General features: G+C 40.0%; 1 protein-coding gene and 1 long non-coding RNA gene across 5 annotated transcripts in view; one reads left to right on the forward strand and one right to left on the reverse strand.

Annotated features, from left to right (window-relative positions):
- The window catches only part of NCKAP5 (NCK associated protein 5), a 548005-nt gene that overhangs the window by 370387 nt on the left and 159359 nt on the right, over window positions 1-18259 (reverse strand). For all 4 annotated transcript variants that reach the window (XM_081199370.1, XM_081199369.1, XM_081199372.1 and 1 more), the window contains one exon: window positions 7932-8005. In XM_081199370.1, the coding sequence (XP_081055496.1) occupies window positions 7932-8005 (74 nt within the window). The remainder of the gene's footprint in view (window positions 1-7931; window positions 8006-18259) is intronic.
- The window catches only part of LOC308590341, a 62894-nt gene that overhangs the window by 10862 nt on the left and 33773 nt on the right, over window positions 1-18259 (forward strand). The window lies entirely within an intron of this gene.

The following is an 18259-nucleotide window of genomic DNA, read 5'->3' on the forward strand; positions in this document are numbered from 1 at the left end:
TCAACAAAGCCATGAAACTAATTACACAACCACAACTAAATGAGAAATCCAGAGAAACAATGGGCAATAAGGTCTCACCACCAAGCACAACATTAAAAATGAGTGGCTTAGCGAGTAGTTATATGCACACTCTAGTGCCTTACCACATGGTAAATGATCATCTGTATTCACCCTATGTCTGCTTGTCCATTGCTCTATTTAATCATATTCTTAGAGAGTCCGACACAAGAGAATAAGTAGCTAGAAATCTGTGTAGAGTTTGCACTTACAGTTAAATTTGAAATAGCAATCTTCTCCCCACCCTCTAAGGATATGTAGCAGTAATGGCAAGGAGTAAGTAGGTTTCTCCATTTGTTTGTAGTCCCATGGAATCCTTCTCTAGGTAAGCAATTTACAGCTAATCACAATTGCTTATTCTTAATATCTTTTTTCCATGAAGAAGTCCTACAATGTAATTTTGCTCGTGACCAATTAAGTTTTCCCAGTAGATGTTTATGATTACAGGACAAAGCAACCTCTTTAATACTTGCCAATACTTAGCTTGCAAACATTAAACTCCAGAGGATAGAGATCTGCTAATACTTTCAACAGATATACAAATATATCTCATTTACCCCATTCTAGAAACCCCATTCTATTAAACACATGCTTTGTAAATGCTTAACTTCTTATCCATTTTGAGCATTCCCTTGGCTGCTATCCTACATACTCAAAATTTTGTAATGTATCCAGTAGTCTAAAACTTCCTGGTATTGGTCTACAGTAAGTACTTCTGGAATCTACACCGAAATAATGCAGATTCACAGTAACATGTTTACAATGCCCACTGTCTGTCGCCAAGCCTTCTCTCATGTAAGTATCCTTCTTATTTATCTGTCAAGTGCTGGTGCTGGGCTACCAGGTGACCATGATCAATACAAAGTTCTAAGTTCAACAACTGTATCTCACAAACTATGCTCTCAGACAACACTGTAGATAGGTAGGAACTGTAAAACAAATATTTTAGCCTCAGCTGCTGCTCTGGGTTTATTGCTGATTTTGCATTTGGCTTTCTTAAAACACTTCATCTTTCAGGTTCTGTGATCCCTTGTTCATTTTTGAGTTTTTGCAAACTTTTCATCACTAATCCTTGGAGTTTGTATCTCTGCACAGATTAGTCTTTATTAGTGCCTGACCCATAGGACTCTGCTCTTTACTTCCTAATCTGCTCCTCTAGATATAGATTAAGGCACCTGCCAGCAACTGTGGTTTCAGAGGCACCCATCAGTTCCCTTACTGTTTCCTAAATAATTTTTTTTTGTTCTTGAACAACCAGAATGATCCCAATCTCTTCCCAGAGGTTCCCCTTAAGTTATTTGGATAAATAAAGCCAATGAAAAATTGAAATCAGTTACAGAACAGTGGATTAAATTAGAAGTAGTATCAGACACATTACAAGAATTGGTTTTATGCTTGAAAAGAGTATCACAAGATTCTAATTAGAGTAGATAGAAAATAATAATAAGCTACCCACTGGCATTCACCTGAGGTTCCCGCTAACATGAAATGAATTTTAATCCTGCATTATGTCAAAAGGCCCTCCCATGAAACTCCGGGATAGTAAGAGAAGACAGCCTAAATTAGATAGATGGATGAATCCTTGAGCAAAAATTAAAAATATTTTCTACCCATTTCTTTCTTAATTGCATGAAATCAGGTTTATCTTTATGTATTTATTTTAAAATATAAACAGTGTAATTGTATTTTTTTGTAAAGGTAAAAGGTAAAGGTAAAAGACCCCTGTACAGTTAGGTCCAGTCAAAGGCAACTATGGGGTGTGGCACTCATCTCACTACAGGCCGAGGGGCCAGTGTTTGTCCACAGACAGCTTTCTGGGTCATGTGACCATCATGACTAAACTGCTTCTGGCACATCAGGATACCGTGATGAGTGCCAGAGCACACGGAAACACCATTTACCCTCCCACTGGTGTGCTTTACAAGTGATAGGTTGGCATAAGTTGGGGCAGAGCAACAGGAGCTCATCACTGTTGCGTGGATTTGAACCGCCGACCTTCCAACTGGCAAGCCCAAGAGGCTCAATGGTTTAGACTACAGCGCCTCCTGCGACCCCTTTATCCTTTTGTAATGTTACTTAGATCCATTAAAACCAACTGGAGTGTTACCATATATTTCCGTAGGACTCAGATAATATTTTTGTAGCCTATTTCTGTTTTTTACAAAAACAGCAGTTCAGTTGGTAAACTTATGTCTGGATTGTATCACTTCAGAATGCTTCTGTATACAAAAAAATCCTAGGAAACTGTGCATGTCAGGGAAACTACTATACTGAAACCCTTTGCCTTTATGCCTAGTTTTCTAGTGAACATTTTTTTCTAGAGAGAGAAGACTGAATATTCAGTTTGAAGTGATCCAGGCCAGACTCAGGGTTACCATCTCATGTCATGTTTCTAAGAATAAGGCCTTGCATGGAACATTTTCAAGATTTGAATGTGCTAAAGGTAAAGGGACCCCTGACCATTAGGTCCAGTCGTGGCCGACTCTGGGGTTGCGACGCTCATCTCGCTTTATTGGCCGAGGGAGCCAGTGTACAGCTTCCAGGTCATGTGGCCCACATGACTAAGCCACTTCTGGAGAACCAGAGCAGCGCATGGAAACACTGTTTACCTTCCTGCCAGAGCAGTACCTATTTTTCTACTTGCATTTTGACGTGCTTTCAAACTGCTAGGTTGGCAGGAGCTGGGACTGAGCAACGGGAGCTCACCCCGTCACAGGGATTCGAACAGCTGACCTTCTGATTGGCAAGTTCTAGGCTATGTGGTTTAACCCACAGCGCCACCCCCGTCCCTCTGTTGAATGTTCTAATGGAGATCTAAAACCACAGTTTACATAGCAGATAGGAAGAGAAATTGGGGCAATACTGCCTTCAGGACCCAATGTGGGAAGCTGATCTGGAGTTTATTGTGTCCTGCATTCATACAACCTCACAAATAAGAAGAGCTCAAGGTTTAAGCTGACAAAGGTGGACAGTTATGTGGTATCCATATCTATAGGATTATCCAGCTAAAGTACTCCCAACTTTCCCCCGCTGCTCTCTAGACAGCATTCAGGGCCTTCAGGAATCCTGGTTTATATAAAGGACTAGACTGATCAAGCTATATTGTATTTATAAAACTGAACTGTTAGAAATCTTAACACTACTAAAGCTCACCTCAAATCTTTCTGCCCTAGAAAATGGGGATTGGGGTTGAGGAACAGTCACTTCAGCTTCCAAGCACCTGTTATTCTCATACCTCAGGGATATGACACAGGTGTAGCAGGGAAATGCATTTGTGAACAATTCTAAAACATTTCTATCTATAGAACAAGTCCTGCTACCCACCCCCACATGGTCTCACAATACATAGTATATGTATAGTATGCAAGCGACATCAAAAAATGCGAATAGGCACAAAGCTCAAATAATATTTTATAAACTGAGTATCACTAAACAAAGATGGCTCGTGCCTGTTTGCAGGGGTGCTAACTTGAATGAAATATTGTGGGGGCCCAGGTAAGTCCCGCCTGACATAACTGATCATACGACTCAGTGCACAAGCACCATTTGAATGGGAATGGCCATCAACTGGGGGGGGGAGCCTGGCCCCCTCAAATACTTTATTGTGGGGGCTGAAGCCACCCAAAGGCCCTAGGAGTTGGCTCCTATTGCCTGTTTATGAATTATATATTATGAAGTTAAATTAGGAATGAATTGGAGCTCCTTTGCAAATGAAAATGTTTTCCAAGTCTGCAAATAGAGCATCGGCATATTCAAAGCATGATCACTAACAATAACAACAATAATCAGTAAAAGAAAAGAAATAGCCTTGTCTTAAAATGGTCCAGACCTCTGGCTTTATCTTGCTATTTCATCCCTATCCTCATATCTTCCACAACAACCAACTGAAAAAGTATAGAAGGAAATATGGAGGGAGCTGAAGCCAGTTGGATTTGTACAGATTGCTGAGAGGACTCTTTACTATGCTTTTACAAAATCTGATGGAAAAACTAGTCTGGAGTGCAGGTTCTTGATCTTTTTCTTCTCTTTTTTTGAAAAATGTTATGAAACATGAGCTAACCATAACCGGTCCTCAGGGGAGCGAGATTGTAGCAATAAATTTTCATGTTCCAGAACAGATGGCTGTGCCACATGAAGAAAACAAAATCTATCAAGCTCTGTAAAATGAAAAGAAATTTATTCTCCCACATCCAATTAAGCCTCTTCTAGCATACTGTTCTACATGTGGTAACATAGACATTCTGCATGAGCACCATGACATCGCTTTTAGTCTCCTCTGTCTCGGCCTGGTTGCCATAAATCAGCCCAGGCTGTGAGTAATGCTGAAGGAGCTAAATGTTCAGAATTTGTGTCTGTCTGTTTTATTAGCTAGCCCAGAGTAAACTGGGGGCTTATCATTCAATGTCAGGTTCAATACCCAATGACCCAATACGTTAAAATTGTGGCAGCCACAAATCAAGGGCATAATGAAGTCTGAGAAGTGGTCCACACTGATTTATTAGGGCATCTGTCTGACTATAGACAATCTACTGTTGCCCTTGGATAGCATCAGCTATTCCCATGGTCTTCCACATATCAGAGACTTCTCTCTTTAAAAAACAAAACAAAAGACCTTCTAATAAAGCCAAAGTGACTTGTAAAATAAGATAGTAGTCACAATGCTTTGCTTGCATGTTTGGTTGAAATTGGCTAAAAATGAATAATGTGAGTCAGGATTAAATGTATTGGCTTAAATATTAGCAGCAAGAAAAATTATGTCAACACAATGGGCCAGATCCAACTAACGTACTTGCGGAAGGCAGTGCAAGTACTCTCACTAGCACAATTGGGCTTCCCCACACCACCCCTGGGCCTCCTCCAAATCCACTCTGGAGGGTCAGGAGAACCCCAGAATAGCATGCAGAGGGAGGAGAGAGGAGACTATTTGGCCTAGCAAGCAGAAATGCTTGTACTAATGGAACAATCATATAAGCATGGTGTTAGATTCCACCCTTTATCATTCAGAATGGAAGGAATTGGATAATGGCTGAAACAGTGAAATTGGAAATGTTTAAGAGATGGGAATCAATAAGCTGAAATATTCGGAGGGAAACGTCCTCCCTTAGTTCACATTATGAATGCAATGTACAGTCTCGATCCCAATACATACAAAACATTTGCTTGGTTGGGATTCCCTCCCTCCTTGCTTCTGCATGTTTCTGTACATCACCACTTGGAGACTGCAATGTTAAGCAGCATATAAAAATTGTTGAAATAAAAGAAATAAATGCCAAAACTATTAATAATACAAATTACATTCAAAGCCAGCATTTTATTTTCATTCAGTATTTCTGACAGGGAGATTCACAGACAGGGAAGCACTGATTTGATCCTGAAAAGTATTGTGTTTGCCCAAGTTAGTAAAGTTTATCTGCCTACAACTATTTTTATCTTCCCTACACATCCATCAATTTTTCCATTTATTGTAACTTGTAAATCAGACAAAATGCTTTTATTACCTTAATTCATTCACACAATTTCTCTTGCAATATTTCCTTTTTAATTATGGTTTTTGAGATGACGGCAGCTACAGCACCTTGGATTCTGGTTTAGAAGAGCCACTAGAATAGGGTAGAGAACCCGTGGCCCTCCAGACATTGCTGGACTCACATCATCCCCAGTCAGCATGACTAATGGTCAGAGAGGAAAGGGGGTTTGGGAGTCCAGCAACATCTGGAGAGCCCTGCAGTAGACCACAGATATGATGGATCAGGTACTTGATATTGGACCCAAATCCAGCAGCCCAAACCCCCAATGACCATAGCCCTTGAGCTGGACTCCACTCTAAGGATCAGCCTCTTCAAGAGCCTCTCCACCAGGCCTGCTCTTGACTTCAAGTAATAAACCCGATGAAACAATGGAGAGGTTGAAGGCCAGAGAGCTGCTTATTGAAGGCTATCTGTTTTCCCACAAGGGGAGTGGAGCCTAGGAGGGATAATCAGGCCTAGAGAGTCTATAAGGGCTCAGTGAACATCAACTACTCAACACAACAAGTAAACTCTCTGGGACCTGTCCAGGGTTCTGAAGGGCCTATCCATTACCACTCTCATCTCATAATTCTAGTTCTTAGCCTTTGAGTGGATATGTACAGTTCCTGACAATTCTAAGCTTCTTTATGTGAGAATCGGCCTCTACTTCTGAGTAGATAAGGTATTGGATTTCATTGTTGAGGCTGCAGTCCTGTTCTTAGTTTCTTAGGAATAAGTCCTATTGTACTCAATTAGATTTTTGATCATAAGATTGTCTTGGTTTTTTGGTTCAGTGTCTACATTTACATTTTTGAACATAATGGATGACACAATGCCTTTGTTCAATTACTGCACAGATTATCACTTGCAAAACGTAACTACCCCCCCCACTGGATACAGTGGTACCTCGCAAGACGAATGCCTCACAAGACGGAAAACTCGCAAAACGAAAGGGTTTTTTGTTTTTTGAGCTGCTTCGCAAGACGAATTTCCCTATGGGCTTGCTTCACAAGACGAAAAACGAAAACGTCTTGCAAGTTTGTTTCCTTTTTCTTAACACCGTTAATACAGTTGTGACTTGACTTCGAGGAGCAACTCATAGCACGCGGTGTGGTAGCCTTTTTTGAGGTTTTTGAAGACTTTGGTGATTTTTGAAGCTTTTCCAAAACTTTTCCGACACCGTGCTTCGCAAGACGAAAAAAAATCGCAAGACGACAAAACTCGCGGAACGAATTAATTTCGTCTTGCGAGGCACCACTGTATAGCCTGCACCCTCCTCCAGAAGGCTGGAAGGAACCCAGCCTTTGATCTAGGGGATGCAGGGGTAGGAGAGGTGGGAACATTCCCTTGCACAAGAGTAAATCATTGTGCTATTAGAACAAGAGGCTTAGAGGTACTTTTGATACCAAGTCTTTGCCTTTAAAGTCTACTTACCCTCAAGGAAGCACAATGGGTCAATGTGTTTGGCTGTTAACCAGAAGGTTGGTGGGTCAAGCCCACCCAGGGATGGCTGTGGGCAGGATTCCTACCTTGCAGGGGGTTGGACTAGATGACCCTCGGAGTCCCTTCCAACTCTACTGATTCTAAGAAGTAAGCCCTGGATTTTACTCCTAGGTAAGTACATACAGGATTCAAGCAAGTGTGTGAAAATGTAGCCAATTATTCCAGTTGGAAGCTAAGCATCAGTTTGAGCAAAGAGAGCTATGCAATTGGTATCGTAGAAAAAGGCAGTGCAATTAAAAATAACAACCATATCCAGATGGATCAAGAAAACAAGCTCATCATGCTGTCAGTCAATCTGACACAGTATTAAAGTATATCATCCAACATTAAATATCAGATAAGGATAAGTACTTATGAATAAAGATTTCATCTTTTTCAGCAGATGTGTTGAGGTACAATTCCAATACTTGGCTGTTACGTTTGAGATTGACTTCACAACACAGATGGGGGAGAAATTCATTTGGTTCATATTTTAAAGTGCACTTTCCAAAACAACATGTGAAAGAAAACCCTGCCCTTCTCCAAATTTTGCATTGTAGTTCTCCAACCAAATAATGCACACAAAAATACATACATTACCGAAAAGTGCATGCAAATATGAAAACAATGCATAGAATTCATTCTATTATGGGGAAATCGCAAAAAAAAACCAGGCAAAACTGCATACACTGAAAGAAATGCTAATGAAAAATGCACACAAATTTTCATATGGACGTCCTGCTTTGATTGGCAATGTATGTGGAAATGGGGAGAACCAAAATTAATGTGAACAACCGAAACTGACAGATTTCTCCCTCTCTACTCCACAGTACTTCTTCTGAGTAAATATGAATTGGCTCACACATATATCATTTATATAATTACCTCCACACATTCCAGCGCTGCTCTTCCAGCTGAGTCAGCAAATGGTCAATGTATCTATTTGAGTCCATATATTCCTGTGATAAAAGAAATTGTTCAGCAAATTAATTTGTGTTAACTGATGCAGGTTTCAATCATACAAAAACTGTAGTTCATCAGACGTGTATTTTCTCCTGCAGTGTTGTTGTTGTCACTATTAATTAGTTCATTTCCCATAAGGCATCCCAAAGCAATTTACAATATAATAAAAACAATACACACAGAGAGACAGAGACAGAGAGTTTAAAACAACAGTAGCACATAGATAAAATCAATTCAGGTAGTGTTCATAGTGGCTTTGAGGAAATGGCATGGGAAAATGGAGATCCCACCATGGATATCCCAAGTCACAAATAATATGGCCATGAAAAGCATATTAATTTAATTCATGTAAATGTTCAATAGCTGTTGCAAAGGGAATCATAGATTTGTAAGAGTTAGGGAGTGCCTACATCTTATCATCTTCTACTAATCTGAAACACTTTGTGCCACTTTTTAGATAAATGGGCTGGATCCAGACTTTGCTGCTGACAGCAAAGGGGAGTGAGGAACCTTTCCTTTGTATCTCCCATTGCCACCAACCACACTGATCTGGAAACAGCCTTTCTATCTATAGAAGGCAAAGTCTGGATCTCACCCAGTGTAAACAAGCAAAAAAGGCAACCAGAAGTTAATCACTACAATGTGCTTAATCGCTGTATTATATCATTATATATATATTTACTGCTTTAAAATGGGTAAAATGAATTTATAAACTTGTTAAAGGAGGTTTGTGGTTGTGTGAGTAATAATAATTTTATTATTTGTATCCTGCCCATCTGACTGGATTGCCCCCGCCACTCTGGGCAGCTAGCTACTTATACTCAGCATGGAAGAGTACATTAAATTGTACACATTCTTTTTTTAAAAAGTAGCATATTCAACAATGTTTACATGAAATCTCTTTTCCATTGCCTCACATTTTTATGTTTGAAATGTTCTTTGCAAGTACTGCTTTTTTTTCATGAAAGCCAACATTTTACAAGCCATGAATCAATTGATTATATAGTAAAAGAAATATAACAACATAACTCTCCCCCCCAGTAACCGTTAAACTTCTAAAAAAAAATCATGATTTCAATATTAAATGCAATCAAAAGGAGCTAGTAATCAATGCTGCTTTTCATTACATACAATGCTTATATTGCTGTGTATCTTTTCTCAAGAAAGGTTTTAATAATATGCAAAGTGTATAATGCAACAGTATGTGTCATCAGAACTTCTCTGATGTTTTCTGTACTCGCCCAAATACAAGAGATACACCCCTTTGAGGAAAATATCTTTCTCCACACATGGGTTGTTTGGCAGGCTTTATTATTGATTGAGAAGACATGTGACTGTGGAATTGTGTATTGTGTAATGACAGGTCTTTGTTCAGCCATTTCTCCTCATAATTGAAAAGTGCAAGGTGGAAGTGTCATGAATAATGCATCACTGCCACATCTCTTTTCAACATGAAGATATATGTTACAAGAGAACCACTATCATATTTCATGTACAGTGGGTGCCTTTTATTTTCCCAGCAATTTCAGGAATTCCCCAGTAACATCTCAGTAGATGCCTTAATTGAAAGACACCACCATAAAATATATGCAAGGAAACAACTTAAGCAATCACTGTGCTTTTCTTTTTTAAAAGACCAAATTCCATGTTAATAATCAGTTGCATTGCAAATTAGCCTGTGGCGGCTCAGAGCTTTGATTTTGACTTCTGCTTTGGATAACACTATGGCATACACTGGACCATGTTCCATGCCAGTAGGCATTGCATAATTAGAACTATTTCTGCCATATAAAAAATAATAAATGGTGAAGCATGCTTAAATCAGAATTGGATCCAGATTTGCCATTCTGTCAATAGAATACAGTGGAGACCCTCACTACAGAAAATAAGGGGGATATTATTTACATGGCTTCCTGCTTTCCCCTGCAACTCCTTCCACAGAAGCGTCCCTTCCCATGCTGGCTGCCCCAGCTTGTGGCATCCACCAGGAAAAGCCACCCAGTACAGAGAGTGTCACTTAACCTGTTCATTATGCCTCCTCTTCCATTGTCTCTTGAAACAGACGGATGCCAACAACATTTTAGAGTTTGGATTTGATATCCCGCCTTTCACTCCCTTTAAGGAGTCTCAAAGCAGCTAACATTCTCCTTTCCGGGCTGAGAGACTTCAAAGAAGTGTTTTAGTTTTGCAGTTCTGTTGGTAAATTTATTATAAACCAAAGCAGACATCATATTCTAATACTAAGTCAGTGAAAAATTGGCAAATGCCTTTAAAGTTTAGATGCACCATACAGAAAGATCTGAAAATCAAATACATTGTAATATGATTTTCTAAAAAAAACAAAACCATAGCAGTTGCTTTAACAAAGCATTTTGCATAGAGTTCTTAATTGTTCAAAATTACTTAAGCATCAGTGCACATTTAAAATTAAATCTCAGCTGACGTGACTAAGACTGATCTATCATATTCTGAAGCCAATACACTGTGGCTTCATTGCAGTGCGCATGTAGTCGTCCATTTGCTAAGCAGAAACAGCCCCGGTCTGTATCTGGATGGGTGCCTGCATGGGAGTGCAATGTGTCGCATAAAATTCTCCCTTTGACAGTAAGAGCTGTTCGACAGTGGAATTTGCTGCCAAGGAGTGTGGTGGAGTCTCCTACTTTGGAGGTCTTTAAGCAGAGGCTTGACAACCATATGTCAGGAGTGCTCTGATGGTGTTTCCTGCTTGGCAGGGGGTTGGACTCGATGGCCCTTGTGGTCTCTTCCAACTCTATGATTCTATGATTCTATGATTCTATGATTCTAATTGTTTTCATATTCTACTGTTCCAAATTTTGGCTGGGTGTCCTTTTCTAACATTGTTCTTCTCAAGCACACAAGTGTATACAGCATGAAGTCAAAAAGCTACTTTACAGCTTAGCCCTCCAGCCTTTATTCATGCTGAATACATTTTTACACAAGTGTCAATGGTGGACTTGGCTAGCAAGGCATCTCTGGCTGTACAACAAGGTTTGCATTCCTGACAAGACCAGGGTTGCTGTGGAATGGTGCTCCTTGGGTTTTATGAGAAACAAGAAAAACAGTCTATTCTGGATAGGATTATTTTTATTTATTTTATTTATTAAATTAGTATACCACCCATCACAGACCCCAGAGTGGTTCACAAGCAACCCAAGAATACAATATCAAAACACCAAATACATGATGAAAACAAGAACATAAAACAAATCAATAACCTATCCACCTCAAATACGAAGTGTGTACTCTGGGAATACCTCCTTGATTCAACTTTACCACACTGGCACCTATTTCCTGCTAAGGCCAGGGGCAGCCTGAGCACAGTTACCAGTACCTATTCCCTAGTAATATCACCATTAAGATATTGTAATGTGGTTTATGCAGGGCTGCCTTTGAAGACAATTCAGAGATCCCAGCTGGTACAAGATGCAACCACAAGGGTGTTGAGTGGTACTCTTGGGTGAGACTATATACTGTAACACCAGTCTAAAGTTCTGCACTGGCTGCCTGATTGCAGAGGCAGATTTACGGCAGCACGATAGGTTCCACTGCACAAAGTGCTGAGCCTAGGGTTGAAGACAAAATTGTGGGGGTGGACTGCAAAACTTTAAAGGTGAAGCCACAGTGCCTTCCTCTAAAAAAACCAGGGTGTTATGACTAGACTAAAATGTGGCTACATATAAGAGAGGAAGTATAGATTCTCATTGAGACTGACTAAGGAGTTAAAATAATCAAGTTCTGAGCAGTCAGCATTTAACAAGGGCATGTAGAAACTATGCCATCGCTGAATCATTGTTTACAAGAATACAGGTCAAACAAAATAAGCTGAATATAAGTGATGGTTGTAAATAACTGACCTCTGCAGCATATGGTGCTTGCATGTGAATCATGTATGTGATGGATCAAATGAGACAGGAGGTGTTAACAAGGCATGAGAAGTATTTATGTGAAGTGCTGGAAAAAATGTAGCAGAGTTTCATGCGGGCATTCAGATAGTGTGATACCAACAGAGGATACTTTATACCAGTGTTTCTGAAAGCTCTCTTGATCCCAGCAATCTGACCCAACCTTTATGGGTCAAGTTTGGGGAAATTAATGAATGTTCTGCTCTCAGATCAAGGAAGAATGCAGACCAGAATAGTTTGCTCTGTTCCATAGAAGGGGAAGGAGGATGCCTTTCTTTGACGCCTTCCTATGGTATATTATGTCACAATAAATATGTTTTTTAGATGCCACAAGACTCTTTGTTGCCTTCTTCCTAACAACAAAACTCCAAGTTGGGAGGCGCGACAGAACTTGCCTATTGAACGAATAAATGTACCCATCAATTTAGAGTCATCCCCATCTCAGGCTTCTAATCAAACCTACTCCATGACTTGTACCAACTGGGAATTATCACTATCATTCTCAAGTATCAGGTTCTGATTGGACACAGACTGGAAATTTCAGGAGCCACACTATGGTAAACATGTGCATCTTCTCAAATAGCAGCAGCCACCCATCTGGTCAGCCAACAATGATGCATTATTAAATCCCACCACCAGCAAAGCTCCTGAATCTGCTGGCAAATAAACAAAAACACAAAAATGTGTCAATTTAGAACTACCTCCTGCCCCCCAAAAATCCTCCCCAGGCACTTGTAATTGGCACTTGTAATTGGCAAATGGTGAGTTAATGATGCTTTGAGTTTAAGCGCTTCAACCATCACTAAAAGGAACAAGGATTCTTGACCACCTTGCTTCACTTCACCATTACCATCATCAAACGGATATGAGCATTTCTGCTCTGTATATAAGGACCCTAAGAATAACATGAGAGTTATGTGAAGCCAAAAAATAATAATAAAAAAAATCCCCTATTACAGACAGATCCTATTAAACCTTCAGGAAGGGGATGGCAATCAATTCAGCTTATCCATTTTAGAACTAATAAAACAGACATAAAATCTAGGTGGAATTTCATCTGTAAGTACCATCCATTGACAAGGCTAATGTGAGGGAGGGAAAGCCATCAAAATTCCTCACTCAAAGGTCTTCAGTTCAGTTGCCTAGACTCTCTTTATAAAAACATTGCTGACTTAGAAAATCATTCCCCAGAGCTATATACAGTAGCTCCTGTATGTTGTGACCTGTCATGAAGACACAGACATGAAAGATTAGCGATGAGAGGCCAACAGGAGTGCAAGGGCTGGGGCTTCCTTGTCTGCAGACATGCCAACACATTCTTTACCCCTTTAGTAAGACAGCTGAGAGGCATCTTGCTTTCATTGTTTCCTGCCGTCACTTTGTCTTTCTGTTCCACGTCTGACAGCGCACCCAGCTCTAGCCACAAACATTTTCTGCTGAAGGAACAGGACTTGTTAAGGCAGGTTTTAAAGTAACATCTGTTCTGCAGTAGCCGGCAGTGCTTGTCTAGTCAATGCACATTTATTTTCTAAGAACCACTGCTATACAATTAGTCTTATAGTTAGTGGGTGCACATTTATGCATGCATGTGTTTAGATGCGCGCACACACACCTAATGCAGACACAATTCAGTATTAGTAAAGCTCAGATGAGACTGTATACTGCTTACGTTACTATTGAAGCTATTTTATCTACTCTCTTTTCAGTTGAACTTGCACCAGTTTTATTCTCAGTCTGGGATAATAGAGAGTGTGTGAACTTCATACCCAGATTTGTAATATCTGGTATGAAATGTCATTCATTTTTGTTTTGTATATGCCTTATAAGGTATACAGTGACATCACAAACATGTATGGTGACACTTTACAAAGATAGATAGGAAGACAGTTTACTGAATAGAAATTTAGTCAAGAGCATAATACACTCAACTTTAAATAGGCTTAACAGTGCTTTCGCCTCCTCTTGGGAAGTGCCCTGACCCTCAAACATGACTCCTCACATGACCGAGAGGAAGATAATAATAAAGAATTACAGGTTTCTACACTTAGGGAGGGGGTCAATACCTCTCCCTTGAACCTGTGACCAGATGACATAGTTTCCCACCTTCTGCAGACTCAGAGAACAAGTCCCCAATAACAACCCCATACAATCCACAACATAAAAGTCAGTACTTGAAGATTCAGACAAGGGCCCTTTAGTTCAGCACAGTCATCTCAAGGAGGAAGGAGCCATGACAATTCACATAAGACTTCAGAAGATCTCAGCTCTTTGCTAAGGCAACATACTCTAAAGCTCAGCTAGCAAGGCCCCTGGGAGCTGACCAGGGTCCTGCCCTGCTTAGAGACACCTGCCTGGACTTGTATGGATCTGCTTCTTGCTTCTCCTTCCTGTGAGTCCCCAAGCCCCATAACAGGATAGGAAGCAAAGAGAATTCCCAAAAGCCTCACAAAAATATGATCCTCTGATTTTGTTCAAGAACTCAAGGTAAGTGAACTGTAATAAAATCCTGTATTATGTTTGTAATACAGATATTCTCTGTGAGAAAGAACAAATGGAATGAGAGCTTGAGACCAAAAAAGATGAAAGGAAGTAGGGAGGAAAGTCTGAATACAAAGTTTGAAGCCAAGACCATTATCCATTGCTCTGCCTGAATTTCTACCAGATGTGATTCTAACTCATTTTCATCATTTAGCACCTGTATTTTAAGGGAGTGATGGCCTTGCCCACAGATGTCTTCAAAAAGTAAGACTGAAAACTTGCCCCCAATTGGAAATGAGTTCCCATGACAGCAGGGAATCAGGAGTCTTCCAGGCGAGAACTGAAGATGAAAGTTGAACCAATAGTTCAAAAACTTCATATTTTACATCTTTTCAATTTAACTTTTTTTTTAAAGTAATGCATTTTAACATGGAAAATTCTCACTATTAAATATCTATACAGCAAGCTTTTGTGTGAATTATATTTAAGCTGTTGTCAGGTGACAGAGTCAGGAGCAGATCAGCAATAAAACACCCAGTTAACTCTTTATTCAAAGAAACCAAAACAGCGCAGGCCTAGTGATCGCAGCAACTCTTCCCAGGAGGAAGTGCGAGGACCGATGGTCTCCACCTTCCTACCACTATAAGACTCTTCCCCCAGGTCCTTCCCCAGCAACCCAAGGTTCCTTCATCTTGCCTCTCTTTGCTCTGCACTCTTCATCCCTCTCCGTGTTCTGGGAGAGTAGTGGGGAGGGGACCTGGTAACAGCAGAATGGGGAGATTCTTTAGCAGCCTGGCTCTTTAGCAGCCTGCTCCCACTCCTATCCAGCCTCCACTTCAGCCTCTGATTCTGGACTGCCCTTTGCCACAGCCACTTCCTGCTCACTAAACCCTGTTACCTCTTCAGCTTCCAATGCCTCCTCTACCCAGTCTGCTCCTCCTTCTCCCTCTAATCACTCATCATTGTCCCACCATCCAACTCCCCTCGGGGGTTCCCCAGCTGGTGCCTCCCACCACTGCTCTGCATCCAGCCAGACCATGACAGCTGTAACAGGAATCTTGAATTATACCAAAGGTGCATGTGCACATCCATAAGCACCCACACATGCATATATATCTGCACACATATTTCCTGCCTTGAAGTATTTATAATGGTCCATATAAAATCTCAATAACATTTATGGGATTTGAAGGAAACAACAACACATATTGTATGTAGGCAGAGCATATATCATTCATTTTATTTGGGGAAATTATTATTTTTGGGAAGTGGGTATGCAACTTATTTGTTTGAGACTCTGTTCATGCATTAATGAAGAACAACATTCAGTAAGGATATCAACCCCATTTTTAAAATAAAGTTTTATTTTCAGCATGAACTGATGAATAAAAGCCCAGCCTAAGCCTACACTCTGTGTTTATGGAATTCTCCCAAAAAAAAAGCTAGGCATTTCCCAAATGCTGTATAGTGAAAGTAGATAGCATCATGTGCCTTTGCTTAGAGAGGAAATTTGGCACAGATTTAGCAAAATGAAGTGGTCATTTTGAAAGGAAACCTACAATCAGAAAGTTCAGCACCATCCCAGCAATAGGCAATAAGTCTAGAAAAAGAACTTGTGAAATACGTGTCTGCATGTCAAAATTGTCTCCAAACCCCAATAAACACCAATAAGCCCTAGTGAGATATTTTGTTCCTCAGAATCTATTTTGAATGAAAATGTGTACTTGAAAAAAAGCAAATTTAGTAAAGGTTGTTATGCTTGGATGATTCCAAAAGCCTTAATCCAGCAATTCATGTTCTCAGTAGCTACCACCATAAGCTTAACTTAGTGCTGTGAGACATTTATTGCTATTACATGTGAATCAGGAGCTACACCACAAATAGCTGGGTATTTTTACACCAAATGTACTGAAAACTAGAGGGACATTCACCCACCTTTGATAGTGCACATGGTATTTCAGAGCAAGCTACAAGATGCTCAAAAGGTAAGTAATTCTCATGTGATCTTGAGTTGCTGCACAGTTAAGGAACCAAATCCCCATTTTTGGAGCTGTTGTGAAACCAACAACTGTGCACTTGCTGTGCACATTTCTAATGGCTGTGTGTTCATTTGTCAGCCCTTTCCATTATCAGTACAGTAGCAACAGCATGGGATGCTAAACTCATCTCTGTGTCTGCGACATTTCATTTCCTTGTGTTTTCTGATTTAAAAGTGTTACATACCACATGGAAATCTCATTGAGCCGCCAGGATTATACTTGTGGAGGAGGCAATTAAAAAAAATGAAATGAACTATTTAATCATTTCTTTTAAAAATCATTTGCATTAGTATCAGCTTAACAGTAGTTAAATAAAAGGATTCTGAAAAACCAACAATAATTCTCAAACAGGAAATACTTTCAAAGGGTACCATTTAACATTTTGAGGTGGGGGGTGCACAGTAACCATATCCCTATGACAACACCAGAGAGGATTTGTATCTAACTGCAAGGATCTAATTTATTTCTCATATAATAATATCCAGTGGCCATTGTGAACATTTCATTATCATGGAAATTAAAGACAACACAAAGAAATTAATGTTTTAAGAGAAACCTAGCATGGTCCATTAAACTCTGCCTTTTATTGTCTGTATAACTGTAATAAGATACGTTTTCTCCCTTTCTGTAATATATACACATACATTTCTGAATAATGGGAGTAACACTTTCCATAAATTACATACGAAAGCTTTGAGGGCAAGCCACTAGCTCAGCACAACAGTCTTCATATTTCCATATAAATGTACACTGTGTACTTTTTTCTTTTCTCGATTGTCACACGCCCCATAAAGCAATACAATTTATCCCAGTAGATGTTAACTCTTGCTAATTTGTAACAATCACAAATCATGGCTAAGTTGAACAAAGCGAGGATTTTTGCCATTATTACCAGCAAGGGCCAACAGGAGTTGGCCTTCAGAAAGAGATGGCAGTTGACTACAAGCCAGGATATGTAGTTAGACTACTGTCTTCTGTGGTTTGGGCTAGAAAGAACAGGGAGAATTCCCAATGCCCAGATCAGGCTAAAGGATTTATATGTGTGGCAGTAGAACTCCACATCCATGACCCTACTTGGATGGGAAATCTGAACAAAATCGATGCGCCCATGATGATTACATTCTCCAACCTGATCTAGCAACCTGGGGCTACACTTCCACACCCACACTTTTTCAAGAGGAGAAATGTAAGGCCATATTTAGGTCTCCCTTACTTTACTTTCTCTTCCCTGCCAAGCAGGTGATTGTATGATTGCAGCTTATTTTTACAGGGAGGCTAGGCATGCAACCTTTGCTGCTGTGCAAGCACTGAATTAGATCAGTGCCTACACTGTCAGGTTAATTTTCCTGAATATTTGACACTGGATCTTGGGCGTTTGAAATGTCTTTCCTTCTATGGTTTGAACAGAGGCACGTTCTTTGTGACACAATACTTTTATCTCATTAAACCAGAACTTTTATGGTCTCTGACCACAAAGCGCCACTGTTTAGCTCGTTAACCAAGGAATGTACAACGGAATGCACAAAATTGGTGTGCTCACTTGTCATGCCAAACAGCAGTAGCCTGTCTATTCCCATGTTATCCGCAGGGGATAAATATTTCATTACAATACTGTTCCTACATTGTAATTTCAGTGGAGAATTTATCTAGCCCCATTCATTTTTGTTTGTCCCCATTCCAAAAAGTACATCACCTTTCAGAAAAGCGTATGAAGATTCTAGCTACAATTTCTATCCAATAAGATGGAAGTAGTTTCCCCCCTTCCCTCTGGGCACCTGGGATAAAGCTGGTGTTAATGGTGAGGAAGAGG

Source organism: Podarcis bocagei (genome assembly GCF_964188305.1).
Source record: "Podarcis bocagei genome assembly, chromosome: 1".
Classification (NCBI taxonomy): Eukaryota; Metazoa; Chordata; class Lepidosauria; order Squamata; family Lacertidae; genus Podarcis; species Podarcis bocagei.